The sequence below is a fragment of the Acomys russatus genome, chromosome 28 (assembly GCF_903995435.1).
Source record: "Acomys russatus chromosome 28, mAcoRus1.1, whole genome shotgun sequence".
Taxonomy (NCBI): domain Eukaryota; kingdom Metazoa; phylum Chordata; class Mammalia; order Rodentia; family Muridae; genus Acomys; species Acomys russatus.
Genome location: NC_067164.1, coordinates 41,811,541 through 41,831,767, shown reverse-complemented (window position 1 = coordinate 41,831,767; position 20,227 = coordinate 41,811,541). Strand labels below are relative to the sequence as shown.

Genomic DNA, 20,227 nt, shown 5'->3' with positions numbered 1-20,227 from the left:
GCAGGAGGACATGAGCCAGAGTTTGTGCTGGCAAGGCCGGGGCTGTTAGAGGCTTGTCCCCACAGTGGCTGCTTTAAAGAGCAAAGAAAGCTGCAGGAGGAAGGTGGCTGAGGTAACAGGCATCCCTGGAAGGGTTTAAAATAGGCAGTATTTTCAGTCAGTCTGTCTGGCGCGAGTCTCTCTCACCACCACCCCCAAACTACGCTCCCCCCCCCCCCCCCGCCCTACCCCTGTCCCCTCCTCCCTACCCCCCTTACTCCCCCCACCCCCGCCTTCAGAGTTCCTGTTTGTCTGAGCCTCCGGAGGACTTTGCCAAGGTTAGAGTGTTCTTTGCAGCTGACCTTGGTAGAAGAGGGCCTCGCATCTCATTTGTCATGCTGTGCTAATGCCCGTAATCCACTAAAGTTCGTCAAATTCAGATCTTGGAAAATGGATCACATGCCTTTTGAACAGTACTTTTTTTGTTTTGTTTTTTGTTTTGTTTTTTGTGGTTCTTTTGGTTGTAAAAATATTGTTAGCTGTAATCCCATCACTTGGGAGGCAGAGGCAGGTGGACTGCTGTGAGTTTGAGGTGAATCCAGGACAGCCAGGACTACACAGAGAAACCCTGTCTGTAACCACCCCCTCTCCTCTAAAAAAAAAAAAAAGTGTTCTGAGGGTGTAGCTTGTGCTAGCTCGCCTAACAGATGTGCAGGGTCTTGGGCTCAGGTTGGGAAGATAGTTTAGGCCATATGGTGCTTGTTACTCAAGTTCAGTTCCCAGAATCCAGGTGCAAAGTCAGGCCTGGTGGACGCCGCTTATCACCACCCCCTTCTGGGACACTGGCGAATTCCCAGGGCTCACTGGCCTGCCAGGCTGATGGTGAGCCCCAGGTCCCAATGAGACACCCTGCCTCAGAAGCCAAAAACCAAAACCCAAAAAACCTCCAAACAAACAAAACCCAAACAAAGCAAAACATGTGGAGGTTGGTCTGATGGATTTTGGTGCTAATTACTGCTGCTGTCTCTGCCCCACCTGTACTTTGCCTAAGAGCCTACCTAACCTATTTGACCAATAAAAGGTCACCACACCTGGGCAGGGCAAATGGGACAGGCGTGGCTAAGGGTCCAGGCCTGGGGGAGACAGAGGGAATCTTGGGAGGAAGAGAGACCGGAGGAGAAGGGAGGGGAAGGAGGTTGCGCCATCATGGGTGAGGTGGAGGAGAAGCACATGGCCGCTGTGGATGGAGGATTCGGCCCAGATGAAGAACACTAGCAAGTATATGGGATTATGGATGGGAGGGAGCTTGATGGAAATTATTAGAGGCAGATGGCATGGGATTGGGGCAGGGATCCCATACCTGCCCCACTATGAGAAGTAGTTTAGGGGATTAATATCTGCCCTGCCCCAGCCTAACTAAGGCTATTTAAAAAATATAACAGGTGTTTGTATCTTGATTGACTGCTAGCGGGTTAGAAAATACTGCCATAATAATAATTATAGGCCTGATAAGAAAGATTATTGGGCCAAACTGGTATTTTAATTGCAACACAAAACAACAACAAAAGACCCAAAACAAGGTCAATGGCTCCTGAGGAGTACGACTCAAGGTTAGCCTCTACTCTCTTTCCAGACAGACAGACAGACAGACACACACACACACACACACACACGCACACACACACACGCACACCCCTTTCCTGCCTGAGTCTCACCGTGTGTTGTGGGCTTTGCTTTTGGAGAGTAGGATGGAGTAGATGGGTAAATGCGATACATTTCTATTGACTTTTCATGTATTAGTGATAGATTTCTGTTTGTGTGGGACTTTCCAGTTTAGTTTTGAAAAACTTTTAAGTCTTTGATCTTACTTGGTTTTATAACCTCCTTAGGGCAGCAAGAATAAGTGCTATCCCTATTTTTAAAAAGAAAGTACAGGCATGGGGGTGTGCTCGGTTGTGAGAGGGCTTGCCCGGCACATGACATGCTGGATCAGTCCCAAGCACCACGGACTGTGCCTATCACCACAGTGCAGGCTGTGGGTTCAAAACTACCTGGTTTTCCTTTGTTAACAGTGTAACAGAAGTTCTTAGGTCCTGGGCTGCTGGAGATTAGCTCTGGGGGAGAATTGCCTTTAGTTTGGCGGTAGTGAAAGTGGAAGGCTGTGTTTTAGAATCAGGCTGCTGTTTAATTCTGCCTGTGCCTGTTTCATATGCTGATTTATTCATTACAATTCATTTAGATAAAAGAATAAATGTAATTCTGTTTTGACTCCTAAAACATTTTTTAGTGCTTTTTTTCCCTTAATTTTCTCACTTACTGTCTTTAATATTCCAAGGTTTTATTATGACTCTTTCTGGCTATACAGTAAGAGAATAGTAACCCTTTGGAGGGCGTGGAGGGGTGGCTCGGCAGTTAAGAGCAGTCACTGCCCTTGTAGAGGACTTGGGTTCAGTCCCCTCTGATCTGGGGAATTTGTATCTTTGAAGTGTGTGCACACTAATTTTCTCTGAGCGTTGGCGTTTGTTTCACAGTTGTGAGCAGGGCGTGCCCAGTGTTCTGGATGAAAGAGCCAAATGCCAGGAGCTAAAAAGAACATAGCAAAACTTTTCCTCTCTTTGCTCAAACATGCAGTTTTACCATAAAGTACTGAAAGTTTCCTGTTCTGGCTTGATACAAAGAGATACACTTCCATTCATTGTTCCCACGTAACTTCCTGTGCCTTTTATAGTTGAGAAGATTGAAATCTTGGATGGATTATGAAGTTATCTTTGGAGGCAGAGAGATTATTTCAGAAAGGAGCTTATATGCAGAGTCCGCCTGTGTGTGCGCAGGCGCGTGTATGCCTTATGTAATGGTTTGTAGGGAGTGCAGGCAGACTCCACGCTGTGACTGGGTTTGTGAACATTACGATGGTGTTACACCAGAGAAGGCTTTTTTTTTTTTTTTTTTTTTGAGTGGCAACATTCTCTATTTCCTTTGTGAAATGACACTTTGCAGCCTGGAGCCCTTCCCGGACTACTTCACCCACGGTGGGTGGCCGTGCGTGTAGAGGAAGGGACTCTTGGTGGACCGATCTGGTCTTCGTGGCGGTGCCTCATGGCACTGCTTTGAGTGGACAGATGCAGGAAGGAGTAGTGAATACGAATTCCTTGGAGGAGCCACAGAGAAATAATTTGCACATGGTGCTAAAATTGCAGTTAATCTGGCAAGTCAGTTACTTCTGTAATTGTGATAAGTTACCAACAGAAGCAACTTGAGGATGGAGCGTTAATTTTGGCTCCCTGTTCATGGTGGAGAGGACGACAACGGGCATGTCAGTTATTTGTATAATACGCTGTTTTTTTCTCAGCTTTCCTCTTAACCCAGCGATCACACAAATCATTGAGACCCTTTTAAATTTGTCTAATAATCAGCTTCATAACATAACAACTGAGCCATTATCAATCTATTCTTAACCCTCTAAGCTCATTTGGTTCCCTCCCAGCTCACATCCCAGAGATACTTGCACTTTGTAGCTTTCCCTGTTCCAGCTCTCTCTCTCCCTCTCTCCCTCTCTCTCTCCCTCCCTCCCTCCCTCCCTCCCTCCCTCTCTCTCTCTCTCTCTCTCTCTCTCTCTCTCTCTCTCTCTCTCTCTCTCTCTCTCTCTCTCTCCAGGTGTTTCCTGGACCTCTCCTGTGGCTGAATCCCCTACTTCCTCCTCTAACTCCTCCTCCCCTGGCTGGCAGGAAGTCCCGCCCTATTCTCTCTCCTGCTCAGTGATTGGCTGTTAGCTGCTTTATTGGCATATCAGGGATAATTGGGGAGCAATGATTACACAACATTGAGACAGGAGATTCTCAGAACAAAGATTGCAACCAGGGGGATGCACAGAAGTCACAGTTATGGGGGTTACTGAATGACACAGTAACTTTATACCCACAGGGGTCTGAGGCAGCTGGTCACATAGTGTTTGAAGTCCAGAAGCAGAGAGAGAGGGGCGCTGGCGCTCAGCTCACTTCTCCTCTGTATTCATTTCAGGATTCTATCCCATAGAATAAAAATTACAAAACAAGGGGATAAAGAAACGGTTCAGTGGTTAACAGCACCCACATTTGGTTCTCAGCATCTCCATGGTGGCTCACAACCACCTGTACCTCCAGTTTCAGGGGGATCTACACACTACACTGGCCTGCTTGGGCACCGCACACGTGTGGTACACTTACAGACATACAGGCAAGCGCCTATATACATGAAACAACAATAAATATTTTTATAAAAATGACTGGAAAGATAGGTCAGTGGTTAAAGGCACTATCTGCTCTTCCAGAGGTTCTGAGTTCAATTCCCAGCAACCACATGGCGGCTCACAGCCATCTATAATGGGATCTGGTGCCCTCTTCTGCAGGCCTAATGCAGGCAGAGCATTGTATACATAGGAAAAAAATAAATATTTTTTAAAAATAAATAAATATTAAAAAACAAAGCAAAAATGTACAATAACATGCCAACTTTTAATAAACTAGAATTAGTGTTTATAATGATAACCTTAAGTTAATTCAGGGGAAAAAATACAATAAGTGGTTTTCAGGGTGCTCAAAAGACTAAAGATGGCCAGAAAGTAATTATGCAATAGTGTGTGTTAGGTAATTTTCCATTTAAAAAGATGATCAAAATCACCATAGTAAACATGAGTTGGCAGGGCGGGGTTTGCTCCTGTGGGGTATCTCACTAAGCAGGGAGTTCTGAGTAAATGGGCCGTTACGGTGGGACGGAAGCAGGGAGTGTGGTGGGAAATGCTGAGAGGAGTCAGTTATTCCAAATAATAGATATTACCTTAGTGTCATTTTCCTGTTCGGATCTTGCAAAGTGCCCTTTTGTTGTAGGATTTAGTGTGCAAAGCACTTTTATTTTCAGGCTAGAGCGTGCGGGCCAGTCTGCATGTGAGAAAACGCGCGTTCCCGCTGGCAGAGTGGGTTTCCACCGTCACTCAGGAGGAAAAGAGAGAAGCTACATGATCCAGAGTGGAAAAACACAGAAGAAAATTCCCCGCCCCCAAAATAACACCCACAGAGTTTTAGAAAAACAGAAATTGCTTTGACTAATGTGACATACTTAAAAATAAATCCAAAAGCTCAGCTCCAGCGTGGATGCACCAAGGCAGCCTTCCCTGAAAAGATGCTTTGTGTGGGTGTGTGCTGTACAGCGTGTTACTGTGTGTGCGCTGTGGTACAGGTATCACACTCATCTCATGTTTAAATTTGAGGGAAGATTTTTTTTTTTATTAAACAAGAGGGATGTAATTTCTGTAAAGTGACTTCTGATGCCACCGCACCTTTACAGTGTGTCAATAAAGGTCTCTTACGTTCAAATCTAGGAAAAATATTTTCCTGTCCCAAGAGCTTATTTGTCTGCATTTTATGAGGTCTATGTAGCCATCCTGTCTTCAGGTGGTCTCGGTTAGTGGTTCAGTGCTGGGCTCGGCTTCTTTAGGCAGGTTCTTAATAAGATTTCTACTCTGCTGGAATGACTTTGAATTGATTGGCAGCCGAAGTGGGCTTTCTGGGTTTGTTGTCGTTGTTGTGAGTCTTTTACGTTTTCTGTAGAAACAAGTTTAAGACTGATAAAAGAATATGTATAATGGCGTGTCATTCGGGTTAGAGAAGGCCATTTCCAGGCGCGAAACTGCAGGCCCTGCCTAGATCAATGTCGGTGCATGACCTTTGCACTAAAGCCGTGGCAGATGATGTCTGAGAAATACTATGGTTTTTATAAGGTCTTTAAGCTCATGCATAGACGTCCTTTAACCCATGGGACAGCAGCGAGGACACTAAACAGCCTCCGAGGTCCACTGAGCTGTGCTACTGCAGAGAGGATCAAGCTGAGCTAGGAAGCACTTTCCTTGGGAGTGTGTTGGGAAGATGGTAACCACAGCGCTGTGGTAGCTGGAGCCAGTTGGTCCCGTTAGCACCCCGTTGTGTAGATGGAGAAAAGGCGCGGGATGGTTAGGTAACTGCTTGAGCTCGTAGAGCTGAAGTGTGGCAGGACTGAGATTTAAATCTAAAGAGAGGCGCCATAGCAGCAGCCTGGAGTTTGGCTGCTTTGCTGGTGGAGCCATTCACAAGTGCTTGCTGTGTGTCAGGCGTGGCACCCAGCGATGCTGTCAGTAGAAGGTTAGCAAAAGGAATGTGGCTTTTGTTTTCATGGAGCTACCAGGTGAGAGGGCGGGAGGGGGCTGGCGACAGACAGACAGACAGACTGACTGACTTTCTGTCCCCTCCCCCATCAGTCCCCTTTCTTCTTTTGAGACAGGGTCTCGCCGTGTAGCCCTGGAACTCACTGTGGACCAGGCTGGCCTCTTAAACTCCCAGAGATGCCCTTGTCTCGGCCTCGCAAATGCTGGGTTAGAAGAGTGCGCCTGGCTCGGTGTAGTTCTAAGGGCCGACCTTTGCTGTAGAGGAAGACTCTGCCTGGCTCGGTGTAGTTCTAAGGGCCGACCTTTGCTGTAGAGGAAGACTCTGCCTGGCTCGGTGTAGTTCTAAGGGCCGACCTTTGCTGTAGAGGAAGACTCTGCCTATGTTACTTTAACAGGCTTAAGAGTGTCCGAATATAACAGGCCGTGGAACATGGCCCAGGACCAACGGGAGCAGCCCTGCCATGTTTCTAAGACTGTAGGTATACATACAGAAGCGCTGTGACCCAGAGGCTCCATGAGCTCCGGGAGCTCCAGCTTCTCCCGAGCCAAGCGTGAGCAGCCTTGGAAGCAGTGTCTGTGACACGGTGCTCAAGAAACGCCCTGCAGGCCGACAGCTGTCCGGCTTCCCTGTACAGAAGCACCTCGGCAGGGGGCTAGCGAGAGGAAGAAACGTAGTTTGGCCTTATCATGGGGTTTGACGCACATTAAGCTGGGTGATTTGCTGTTTAAGTTAAGCATTTCCTTCGTTTGTTAAAAGCCACTGTTGATTAAATATAAAAAGCCGTCAAGTAAACGTGTGTGGTTCATGGGCCCGCTTTGTGCACATGGCTGTAATTATCACAAGGCCAAACCAAAAGTCGGTAGGTTTCTCTTTTTAAGTCTTTTATCTGCAGTGAGGACCGGTGGTTTCATGCGATGATGCAAGTCCTCAGCAGTTATGTTTTCCCTCCTTCCATCCTTCCTGCCTCTCCCGCTGGCTGTCTCTTCTTATGCCGCCCACTGTCTGCCCCGCACACAGTGTGACAGCATGTGTGCGTAGGCCCGAGCAGCGCCACACTTCAGGGCTCTCTCTCTGGCTCTTGCCTGTTACCCACTTCCTTTTCTTTCTCTTCAGACACTAATTAGATTATAAAAGATTTAATAAGAGGCAAGAGATAGCCAGAGCTCAGTGCTTGTATGAAGCCTTAGATTCAGCCCCCAGTGCCAGGGCGGGAGGAGAAAACTTAGTTTGGGATCGTTGTAGGTGTAAGTCGAGGTCTGTGTGGTGGTGAGCCACTCCGGGACTGTCACCGCACAGTGAACAGAGCAGCTTTCAGCCCCGCCAAGAGCTGCAGGGTAGGGACGAGTCACACATTGTCCTGCTGGGTAACTGGCGGTTGATGCTATCCATTTAGAGCAGTTCAACATTTTTGTCTAAACAAAGGAGCAGATTTTCTCTCAGCCATTTTATATTCCGGACTCTAGGCAGGAGGGAAACAAAGAAATCAGTTTATTTTTCTCTTTTTTTGGACTTTAAACCTCAAATTTTATGTATTATCATTAGTGTGCATGTGTGTGTGTTGGGGGTGGTTTACACATGTACCATGCTGCATGGAAGCTTGCAGGACTTGCTTCTCCCCTTCCACTGTGTGTCCCGAGGACTGAACTCACATCCTCAGGCTTGTTCAGCAAGCACTTAGCTCCTGGCATCACTCCAGCCAGAAGCCCAGTTCCTTTTATCCTCTGAGCTTCCGTTTCATTCCTGGTCTCTGTGCTGAGTTGTGTGGGCGATGCCACGTGTTAGGTTCTTATCTGGTCACTGAGCGCTGCAGGCTGTGTCCCCTCCCGCCTCAGCCTCCTATAGGTTAAGAAGAACAGGAGTGTGGGTTCCCTCATGTGAGTGGAAAGTGGGCAGAAGCTTGGCCAAGCTGGAGCTGAGCTAACCGTCGCCAGGACCCTCAGGAGGCTCGGGCCTGGCCTGCCTGTTGTCCCTTTCTGCGCTGCACTCCCAGAATGCGTTCCGAGAACAGGGAAGAGCCTGAAGTCTTCCCGCTGTGATTCTTAGAAATCTTGGCGGGGTGGTAATAACTGTGGAGTGGCATAGGGGTTCTTACTGTAGACGCTTTACTAAGCTTTGCAAAAGGCCACCGAGAGGACATTTTTCATTTGGGGGAATAGTTTTCATTCATTCATTTCTCCTCCTTCTCCCAGGGCAATTTATGTCTCTTAACACCACTTGGAGTTTGTGAAGCGATTTTACATATAGTGCCTCATTTTAGCCACATGTCAAGACCTGTAAGGGAATAAGAGAGACTGTGGGATGCGTCTCAGGCCATGGCTGGAGCCCAGAGCCCAGTGGCAGAGCACCTGCCTAGCAGATGTGAAGCTTAGGGTTTCATCCCTAGCTAGCACGAACATAATGTATGCTCCCTGCACCCCAACCCCCAACCTCACCCCCACCCCCACCCAGACTTGGCACCAACTCTGTGGGGCCTGGCACTTCACTCACTCATCTCCGTTGGCAGAGCTTACCGTATATATGTATTTTCTGCCTCACCATGAAAACACACCACTAAAGTCCTAGGGGTTCCTTTTGAGGTTAGTTAAGTAGTGTGGAGCGTAGACCCCTGCCCCTCCGCCTCCTGGGTCCCCTCAGTAGATTCCTGCTGAGGTAGAAGAGCTATGCTGCCTTTACAGCTTGGAAGTCTCCCAGCTCTGAGAACTTAGGCTCCCGGTGAATCTCTGCCCTTTGTTTCCTTTGGACCATTTCAAAGCACAGTTTGAACACAGGAAATTCTTCAACATGGTTGCCCCCAGGATTTCAACACAACAGTATACAAGTATGCACTGGCTTCCAGCCCAACAAATTGGCATTTGACTTCTTGGAAGAGAGTTGGTATTGTCAAGAGGAAGGCTTGGATTCTGATAGTCACTTGGACTCAGGGGGCAAGGAACCCGGATACGCTGAGCCCAAAGACAGGCTCTCTTCTGTCAAGAAATCCGCATTTCAGGTTTAAGATTTTTCCCTATCAGAAATAATGTCAGATTCTAACTAAATCTTATTGTTGAAAACCCAAGTGGGAACTGTGGTCTGAGGGCCCCTTCAAGCGTTTAATGACCATACATTCCCAGCTCCACCCCCAGGGGCCTGAGAGCCAATGAATTGTAACTTAAGATGGTCCAAACATTAGCTCATGCTGTGCACTGGCCAGAGGCTCTGGACGCAGGGCCTTCCAGGTGTCTCTTCTCTTTGAGCTTTGTTTCTGCACCACATCCTGGTATTTGTGACATTCCTTCTCCCAGAGCTCAGTGAGAGCCATCTTGTGCCCTTGGCTGAGACAACATCCCTGGGCGCCCCTTTCTCATCGATTCTGGTACCCCCCCCCCTCCCCCGGTGGGTAGAGGCATTTTCTGCTCAGGGACAGAATAGGTCCTACAGTGCACACTCCCACAGTCTGTGGGACTTAGTCCCCCTTCACAGTTGACAGCATTGCAGAATTCCCTGTGGTACAATAACACAAACCCTTATTAGCCAATGGTGTAGTTGCAATAAAAACCTCCCCACTGCGATGTCCTGGTCCCAGGCTATAATGTTACCCCCTAATCCCCACTGCATCTTTACTACTTTTATTGCAGCTGAGCACACGTTTCTCGTTAGTACCCTGGGTGATATGGAGAATCAGAACACTGGGAAATTATGTGGAATAGGTACCAGATGTTTGCGTCAGCTTTCTGTGCACTAGGATTTAAGGCGTTTGCAGCTCACATTGAGTAGACGTGAAAACAACTTCCTGTACCTTCCTCCAAGCAGTGCCCTTCCACCCGCATTTGACGATATTAGGGGAGGTGTAGCCGCAATGGTTTGTTTGGGGGGGTGGGTAGATTAAATGTGGTGAATATACGTCTGTTTCCAAAAGTTTCATCTGTGTTCTGTCGAGGCAGGTCACCGGCCCGCAGGCAGTGTGGGCATGGGGGTTCTGGAACTCAGGTTGGACCGCTGGGTGCAGCCAAAGCACATTACAGAAGGGTCCGTCGACTTGTATTTTTCTCTGTAAGTAGAACTGTGAATTTAGATATTGATAATATATACAGTTCTTCATATGTCCAGATAATCAATAATTGATTGAAAAGACCAAGAGGAGATTTGGTCAAAGAAAGAGGGAACTTTTGGTCTCTTCCTCAGGACAGGAAGTCTTTTAGCTGGTGACTTCTAGTATGAACTGGGCAGTTTAGTTCTTTTTTTTTTTTTTTTTTTTTTTTTAACATTTTATCTTGTGTGTCTGCCGCAGAGATCTTAGTGAACACCATGAAGTGCAAAGCAAAAGTAAGTGGTATGTTGTTGTGGGAGAGACTGGACGCAGAGTCTGAGGGAAATGGTTTTCTGCTTTTGGCTGGTGGAATATGACTTTTGGCCTGTAAAAGACCCTCCCTGTAGCCCAGTTTCCATCACTCTCCAAACATAATGTTAGCTACATCATCCCAGCTGAATTTACAAGGATCAGAAACAACACACTCAGGATGTGTGGCCCAGAGCTGGTGGTGCATGCTAGCCCTTACCTGGGAGAGCTTGTGGGGCATTGTCACACAAGGTGGACAGCCCTGCCTGCCACTGAGTGCCCCGCAGTGTTGCTTTGGGGGTGCTGCTCTGTGACGGAGGCCTTGCCAAGGTGGCTGTGGTGGGCACTACGCTTCTGTCCTGTGGAAGATGATGCTTGAAGCCGAGCCAACCTGAGGGCACGAGGGAGGACACAGGTAAGACACTGTGTCCAGTAAGATGTGAGGAGGCTGGCGTCCTAAAGGGCCAACAGAGAGGGATCAACACAGCTTATACCTGGAGACCACAGGAAATTCAGATATTTGGGGGGTCGGGCAGGAGGGATGACCCGGGGCAGAGCATGCAGCAGATGGCTGGAATCAACAGAAACAGCCAGTTGGGAAGGCTCAGGCATGGAATGCGCCCCCGCCCCCCAGGGGCATCTCTGAGTGCATGGCTGCCAGGGGCTGAGCATCTTGCAATAATTTAGTTATAGTGGAATAAATAAGATTTATTCTGCCCACTTACACAACTTTCTGTGAGGATTCAGAGAAAGCATCTGTAGTGTGACTGTAACTATGAAATGTAGGGTGAGGGGGGGCATGGCCTGCATCATTCCCGTTTGTTTATCTGTTCGAGGCAACCTTGTGTTGTAGCCAAGGCTGGCCTAGGACTTGCCATGTAGCCAAGGATGACCTTGAAGTTCTGATGCTCCTGCCTCCGACAGCAGGCATGAGCCACCAAGCCTACTTTTAGGCTGTGCCTGAGACTGAACGCAGACTTTCTTGTGTGCTAGGCAAGCAGTCCACCATGCCAAATCCCAAGCCCTTTTCTACTTTTTTAAACAGCAACCAAAAGGTGGAGGTTCGGGAAGGGGATCCACGAACCCAAAACCAAACAAACAAAAAAGAAAAACCAAGCACATGTGTTTATGGATACAGAGAAGAGCAACCTGTGTCCAGGACACCCACCAAGGTGGCGAAGGAGCCTTTGTTCCTGCTTACTGGTTTCTGGATTACAGGGACAAGATTGTGTAGGAAGAGGAGGGCTGCAGGTTTCCAGCTGTGGCCACAAGAGAAAACTCCAGCTTATGAAGAAGCTCCACAGCTGAGTCAGTCAGGGGTTCAGGGCATGATTTCCTGGGTATCTCTTATCTGGAGGTGCTGCCCTTGGAGTGGGCCGTACAAGATGGAGGTTTGTCTGAATTGTAGCCAGGCCCAGCGGTGTGTGGAGGCTGAAAGGGAGCTCTTAATGCTATGCCCATTGCATCTGCGCTCCAGTCACGTGGCCGGCCGTGTGTAGCTGCAAATGGGGCTCAGGCAAGCAGCCTTCGTTTGGCATGATCGTGAGCCTCACAGCTGGGAAAAGAACAGTTGGTGTTGGGAAGCTGATAGCAGGCCTGTGCCTCGGCCAGAAAATAGTAAGCAAGTGGCGGGGAGGCCGGGCCCGGTCTGTGCAGGTTTTGTGAGTCCTAGGGTGATGTGGGGCTTGAGAGAGAGAGAGAGAGAGAGAGAGAGAGAGAGAGAGAGAGAGAGAGAGAGAGAGAGAGAGAGAGAGAGAGAGAGATCAGAAAGCCCTTTTAGGAAGGACACTGCCACATTTATGGTTTTTGAACTCTTTCTTTTCCTTTTATTGTCTCTCTGGGTTTTGGTGTCAGCCCCTGGTACATGCTGTTCTCTGCACACTGTTCTCTATGGCGAATTCCCGGAGGAGAGTCGCTGGGTCAGAGGATCGTGTTTGCTCTCTCACCCACAGTTTGTGGTTTCTGGACGTTGCCTTGGCCTTACATATATATTTTTATAAGCATCCCCTCCCTCTTGGCAGTTCTTAAAATGAAACATTTCAACATAAAAAGATGTCGAAACCGTGCTTGCTGAGCACCCCAGATTCCACAGCTGACGTCCTGCAGTGGTTGCTTTGTCCGTGTGTCTGTCCATCAAGGCATCTTGACTCTGATGCATCCCAGAGTTAAGTTACAGACCCCAGGGTCCTCCACCACCTGCGCTAAGATGGCTTTTATTTGTTTATTTTATTCCCCCAGTTCAATCTTGCCTCCCAGAGTGCTGTCTACCAAGGGAGGCCAGAGGCAGGTCTTCCTGTGAGGGCGCAGGTGACCCTAGAACAGCCACATAAGTGAGGAGAGGGCTCTGTCTCCTCAGGCTGTGTGGCACCCAGCTTTGCCTAGCAGAGCGAGGAGGGGGGGCGGATAAATAGGAAAGGTTTCGTTGTTAGATTTGCTGTGTCAGTTTGACACATCGTTTTTTATAATCTTTAAAACTTGTTAACTTATTTATTTTGTGTGTATGTGTGTAGTTACCCGTGTATATGAATGTGTGCTTGTGGAGGCCAGATGCAGGTATCTGGTGTCTCCCTTCATCACGGCTCCACCGAGGGTTTTGAGACAGGGCCTCTCACTGAATCTGGACCTCCCTGACTGGCTGGGTTGGGAGGCCAGCGAGGATCCGCTGCTCTTGCCTCCTCATGGCCGGGGTCACTTGTTATTGTGTCGGCTTTTATGTGGGTGTGGGGGTCAGGGTTTGGGTCCTCATGCTGTCAGAGCAGACACTTTATCAGCCAAGCTGTCTCCCCACCTTCTTATACTTGGTGGTGGCAGACACAATTTCACACACACACACACACACACACACACACAATTTGTACTTTTGTTTGTTTTTAGTGTATGCTTAGTACTATGTTGTGGACTTTTCCTCCCCCCTTTCAAACTTGTAGGTCAAAAAACATATAGTGAGCAGCCACAAAAACACCTCTGTGTCGGGAACACTGTGTGGTGTCAGTCAGCTTTCTGTTGCTGCAGCAAAACACCTGAGGCAGCTAAGGGGAAGAAAGGTTTGCTTTTGATGTACCGTCTCAAGGTTTCCAGGCCATGGTTGCTTGCCTCCATCATTTTGGGTCTGTAGGGATGTAGTATTGTCATGGCAGGAATGAGGTGGAGGAGGGAACCACTCACCTCAGGATAGCCCGGAGGCAGAAAGATGGAGAAGGGGATGGAAGTCCGTCTCCTCCTTCACGAGCATCTCATGACCTAACTTCCTTGCATTATGCCCCATCTCCTGAAAACGTTGTCGCTGCTCCATAGAAGCCCTGGAGAGAGCCACACTGCAGGCACCTGGGCCTTAAGAGAGCCTTTAAGATCCAGCACCCAGCACTGGGGATGTTTACACACGGGCTGCAGAAGGACCTCAGGAAGGGCAGCTGCCCCGCGCCTCGATCGGTGTAGACTGTGGGCAGCTTCCATTTGACACTTCAGGCGAGAGCTGAACCTCAAGCAAGAACAGGTAGCTCTTCCTGGAAGCACTTGAGGAGCGGCGATGACCTTGGAGAGACCAGGCATGCTGAGCAGGTCGTAGGCCCCTTGGTAGATGTACTTTGGGTTAAATGACAGACCGTGTTTTATTGTGTTTAGTTTGTAATCATTGTAAATCATGGATGAGGCTCGTGTTCCCAAACACAGTAGCTGTTATGTATCATCTATGTCCCCAGAATCAGGGGGACAGTCTTTCTCTGAGGCTCACCCACAAACTCATCCCTTGCCATTGCTGTCACAGCCCCTCCCTTAACCACCTCTGCCCTCTCAGAAAGCATTGCGGGGCAGCGCTGGTACCCATTTGAAAAGGCACATACTTCATTTCAAACCAGATTTCTATTATCAACCTAGATAATTTCTGTGAGTCCTGAAATAGACTTGGCCCAGTAGGCAGGGTGCCTGCTTGTATACAGCATTGGAGTGTGTACAAAGGAGCAACTAGGCCAGAATTACAGATGCCATTTGAGACTGAGGCTGCAATCAAGAGTGTGTTTGTTACTTAGAGGCCGGAGGAACTCACTGGAATGCGATGAGGACTTTGATCTGGGTTCCCTTAGGAGAGCTTGCAGCTTACTGGAGCCCTGTGCTCACAGGGATGTGTGAGGGTGGAGAGTTCTAGCCCTTCCCTCTGTTGTCCCAAGAGTCTTTGGGAAACACTGACAAACAGATTAAACAGGAGAGAAAGAGTAGGAATTTATTGCAAAAGAGGAAAATGCACGGGCGTGTGATAACCAGGGATGTTGGGGTGTGGGAAATCTGAGTGTTTGAACGTGAGTTTTAGATAAGCCAATGGGCTTCTCTGTGGACAGTGGGCTACCCAGTGTCCCATGCACGGCAGAGGACAAAGGTTCGTAAATGATCCTCCCTGGAACACTGAGTGCAACTCACACAGAAGACGATGGAGTGTGAGAAAAAGTGTCCAGGTGTGCTGACGCTGCAGTCTCTCGGCCCACCACGATCTCAGCCAGTGCCCTGAACCAGAGGTGACTGTTTTCTTCTTTGGGGTCCAGATTTAAACAGACACAAAGTCACCAGGGAAGTCACCTCCAGCACCCGCTGACATACCCGTTTCTCATTAGTTCCTTGTGGCCAGGCCCTGCAGGCAGGGAGATGGGGAAGAAGAGAGGGAGGGAGGGAGGGAAATGAGTCTGTGAGTGTGAGTCTCCAGGTGCTGTGGTGGGACTCTGCTGACGTGAGTACGAGAAAACGAGCATGTGGCCATCGGGGAGGTGTCACCTGACTGGCTGTAACAGGTGTGCACACCTGCTGTTGTCAAGGACTGCAGCAGAGGAGATGGGTGAATAAACTATGGGGCCATCAGGAGGTTGGGGACAGAGGACTACCTCCTTCAGCCTGGGGGTGCTTGCTGTGGGGGGTGGGGTTAGAGCTGAGGAGTTCCAGTGACTAAGACAAGCTTAGGCAAAGACATGACGTTGAGAATCTTCTGGCTGCATCTGACGATCTTTAAGCAACTCGGTGCCTGCTCGTGCGCCCTGTTCTGGGTTCAGGTTTTGCTTGGCAGTTCTCCGAGGTCGGATGTAGCTGCAAGAAGGAGGGTGGACATTTACACCTGGAGCAGCTGTGGGGTTGGACCCCCTCCCCCCTCTCCCCTCCCCCCTTTCCCCTCCCCCTCTGTGGTCAGAAGGACCACCTTGCTGTAGAGATGGCTCGGACAGAGAGCTTGGGGTGTGGCGCCTCCTTCATTGTTTGGGGACAGCAAGGAACAGAGGTGCTGAGGAGTGGATGGGTTTAGAATTGGAAACGTTGTCCACTAGAGCGGCAGAAAATGGGGAGGCAGGAGCCACATATGCGCAGGGTTCTGCCTTTTCCTTTCTACGCTCTGATCCTCACACTCTGCTTTTGGAGGATGAGTTCCTGATCTCTGTCCCAAACTTTGCTGTGCAGGTCTGGCTGCAAATTCCTCTTCTAACACATTTTTCTTTGTGTAGGTCTTAAGTTTGTTACATGTTTTTTTCCCTAAAAAAGGAAAACTCTTAAAATGTTATCTTTGACTATTTGGGGGAGTACAGATACGATTATAGATATTTAATATTATTTGTGTGTAGTATTATTTGGACTTTAAATACTTTATTCCAGCTGTCTCAAGTTTTTTTCCCAAGAGAGGAAATAAAAACACAAATGCCAAAATGGATGGTATCCTTAACCCAAAGGGATTCATTGGTGACCTGTGAGCCTAAAGAGAATTTAAAAATCAAACACACATATAAATTATGCAAAAAATGTGAAAGGGAGGGATGTCAGATGAGACTAGCTTTTTAGTCTTTCTGGAGCTCTAGAAACAACTTAGTTGTAAAGGGTCTTCAGACAGGTTAGGGATGAGTCCATCCCTCAGAGCTCTCTTGCTAAACAGCACTTGTCTGTGATCACGTCCACAGGTCCAGAGCCCAGCCCCCGGTGCGCACTGTTGCCAACCAACGCCTCTCATCCCGTCCAGGCCCTGATGGAGAGCTTCACCGTCCTGTCTGGCTGCGCCAGCAGAGGCACAACCAGGCTGCTACATGAGGTTCATGTGCTAAACCTCCGCACTGTAGATCAGGGACCAGGCCAGGCGCAGAGAGAGGTAAGTGTCGGTGTTGACCTCTGAGTCTGAGACTGTGCACAGCAGAGACTGGCTTCTGTGAGTGGATCTCTCTTTCTATCTTGAGTTCTGGCACCGGATCAGAGTCCTTGTTGTCAGCCTTGTATGGACAACACTTCTGCTCGCTGAGCCACCTTGTGGGCTCCAGTCTCCTGAGATTTTAAATTGCCCTCTCATTTTTACACATGCCCCTCTTTTTTTCTTTTTTTCTTCCCTCTCTGGGTCCTGCAGGACGAATCAGAAAAGCTCTAGGACAAAGCTCAGTAGGTACTCCTGAGGATAGTTCCTTATGGCAGCTCTGGTATCTTCTCCAAGATGGCAGTCTTGGTGGTCATGGGCAAGAAAACAGACCAGGCCCATGACTAGTCGCTGTTTGCCCTGGGCTCAGCAGTGCTGCACGGCTGGGCATCTCTTCCTTATGTTGATTTTACAGGTCAGGGCACAGATGTGGGGACACGAGGTGCAGAGGTGAATGACCCGTTCTTCCCTGTGACTGGGCAGTGGCGTAGGTCGTGGATTAATGGTCTCCTTGTAGCTTTTCTTTTTATATTAAATATATTTTTAATTATTTTATTTTTGTACTAATACATTTATATTATTACACATATATACTTTGAAAGTGCTACCAAGCTGCTTAGGAGAAATATGTGATACAAATTAAATGTTAGTAGATTAAATCATGGTCATGTCAATTGCTAGTCTACTTTTATCACTAGAATATACATCTTAGGTGCGGCAGATAGATAGGACTCTATAGAAAGACAAGGTCTTCAAAAACCCCAGAGACATGCAGAATATGGCGTTTAAAAATGTTTTTTTATTACTTTAAAGATTCATTGACAATGAGACAGGTTAACTCCTGACAACACCCAGCCTACCTCAAGGAAGATGAAACTCCTTGTAGTCTTTACGAGGATAGGTCTTCCCCACACCGTTGCCGTTCTTCCTGTTATGTAGTGTATGTGCCAACAATGTTAGGAGGCAGAATTGTCTCCTCAGGAAAAAGCATCTGCAGTAATTGCTTGTGAAGGTGGAAGTTCGGGGAAATGGCTGAAAAAAAAAATGTAACTTACCTTTCAGCTCTCTCTTGGCCAGAAAAGTGACTGTGTACATGTTGCCGGCGTCTCCTTGCATTTTGGGGTGCACAGTGGTGGTGCAGGCGCAGAACCTCCACCAGAGAAAACAGAACTGACTCTTTTAATCTGGTGAAAAAGTGTGCCGTGTTGGCTTGTTTCAAAGTCAGGGCATCTAACCTTTCCCAGCTCCATTGGAAATTATTGTCAATCCTCTTGGTGGCTTGCCACTGTGGCTGCAACACATTTTTTCAGGTCAGATTTCTTTATCCCAGTAATGTGTCTTTAATTCTCAATGTACGTGGGAGAGTTTGTGGTGGGAGGGAAAGGAGGAAATACAGCCCCCGCGAGGCATTGCTGACTCCAGCAATTCCTCAGCACACAGCAATTCCTCATGTTCTGCACACTCCCCTCAGAGGGGCTGAGGAGGAAAAGGAAAGGCCGAGCCATTTCAGGAACACCAACAACCGAAAATTCTTAGTGTTAAATCGTGCGATACTGCGGTGGACTCTGACAATGGGTCTGACGAAGACTGCCACAGAAAAAGGAGCAGACTCCAGGGATGGACATTTCAGAACGTGGTAGCACAGAGGGTGTGCACTTATCTGGGGGGCCCTGGAGAGTTCGGTGAGAGGCCTTCTGCAGGGCAGCCCCAACACCATGCTCCTTCCGCGTTTGTGTAGTCAGTTTGTGTATGCTCTGCGGCCCTTGATTTAAAGGTGTTTCTGCCAACAGACCTCCAAGGGACATGGCACTATTGCCTTCCTCAGAGAGCTTTGAGGATAGATAGCTGTAGTCCAAGGCTGCTTGCAAGCATGATGCTGGGACCCTCATCTTTGGACACTCCATCTGGCTCTGCAGAATTGTCGTATGATAGACCTTACGGTTTTTTACATAAACACAGGAGCATTGAGGGCGACTCCAGACAGAGAAGGAAGAAGTCCTGTTGGTTGGCAAGGTGGGTGTGAAGTGTTAAAACTCTCCTCCTCTCTTTACTTATGGCTGCAGACACATATGGCTGCCGTTGCGCTAACCTTTAGAAATAGGTTACCCAGTCCACAGGTTAGCAGTTCCGCTGAGGGAGATGCCCAGCAGAAACGACAGCTTAAGTGCCTAGGAAAAGCTCCTTAGAGTACTTAAAACTCAGAAATGCCTTCATACCACCATCCGGTGAACGGGTAAGTTAACCGTGGTGTATCCATACACCGGGAGATTGTCAGACAATTAAAAAGGCACAGCCACAGAAATACACCACAGGACAGATGAAACTTAAAATACCATGCTAAGTAAATGAGATGGACGCACAACTGCGCATTATGCGATTGCATCTAAGTGAAGTGTATAAAACACATAAACACAGAGAGGCAAAAAGTTAAGTAAGTGCTTGCTTAGGGCTAGACAGGAAAGACGGAAGTTGGGGTGATAGAAACCTTAGAAAGGGAAGACAGAAATACTTTTTAAAGTTAAACTGTGTCAACGGTTATACAGCCCTGTAACTATAATAAAAAATTTGAATTATAATGTAAATTTGATGGTAATGAATTTTATCTCTTTTTTTTTTTTAAAGCCCTTTGACCAGCCAGTGTCTAATTAGCTCATAAAGTCGGCTTTGCCCACCCCCTGTCTTTTTTTTAGACCAAAGCTGCTTCATCTTTCAACTTAAACTCCATTCTTTTTATTACTCTCACTGGACAACTTGATTTGTAGCTATGGCATTGCACGGATAGGCAGATTGCAATGGGAGGCATGTTTGAGGAGTGTATGTGGAAGGGCTGGAGTTGGGCTATGTAAAGTCTATAGCAAATATTTAAGGCAAAAAAAAAAAAAAAAAAAGTGCCTTCACTTACACACTAGCTGCAGAGTCGCCACGCTGCCCCAGGCCCATCTGCGTGTCTAGCTATCTCAGCAGTTGGTCCCTTATAACATTCTCGAATATGAGGGAATTATGAAACCAGCCCTGTTTGCCCTCAGCTTTTAGGGGCGCAGGATCAGCACCGGGGCTGTGATTGCGCACCCCTTCTGTAACATTTGATCAAGCCCCTACCCTCCAGGCTCCGTGACTGAGCTTCTCCTGGGACAAGGTTTGCCTACTTTCCTTGGCAGAAGAGGTAACAAGAGTCTCTGTGCCTGGAAGTTGTCACCAGCCGGCCGACGCTGGAGGAGCTAGAATTAGGATTTTTTCATGTAGGGCCATGCTTCTCCTTCGTAATCACAGGCTCCGGGAAATAGCAGCTTAGAAGGGGACAGGAAACTGGGCAGAGACCTCTGAGTGAGTACAGAGGAGGGCAGAGGGGTCGGGAAGCCCCGAGACAGTAGATCGTCTATGTGCTGAATATGTGTTACCACTTTCTTATCTTTAATTGAAAGACATTATTATTATTATCACTGCATCATCATCATCACTGCGTCATCATCATCATCACTGCATCATCATCATCATTATCATCACTGCGTCATCATCATCACTGCGTCATCATCATCACTGCATCATCATCATCACTGCATCATCATCACTGCATCATCATCATCATCATCATCACTGCATCATCATCATCATCATCATCAC

General features: G+C 48.0%; 1 protein-coding gene across 1 annotated transcript in view; it reads left to right on the top strand.

Moving 5' to 3' along the window:
- Positions 1-15,416: 15,416 nt before the first annotated feature.
- Positions 15,417-20,227, top strand: part of Tgfbr3 (transforming growth factor beta receptor 3) — a 111,012-nt gene continuing 106,201 nt past the window's right edge. The window contains exons 1-2 of the mRNA XM_051170563.1: positions 15,417-15,575; positions 16,319-16,570. Of these exons, the coding sequence (XP_051026520.1) occupies positions 15,417-15,575; positions 16,319-16,570 (411 nt within the window). The remainder of the gene's footprint in view (positions 15,576-16,318; positions 16,571-20,227) is intronic.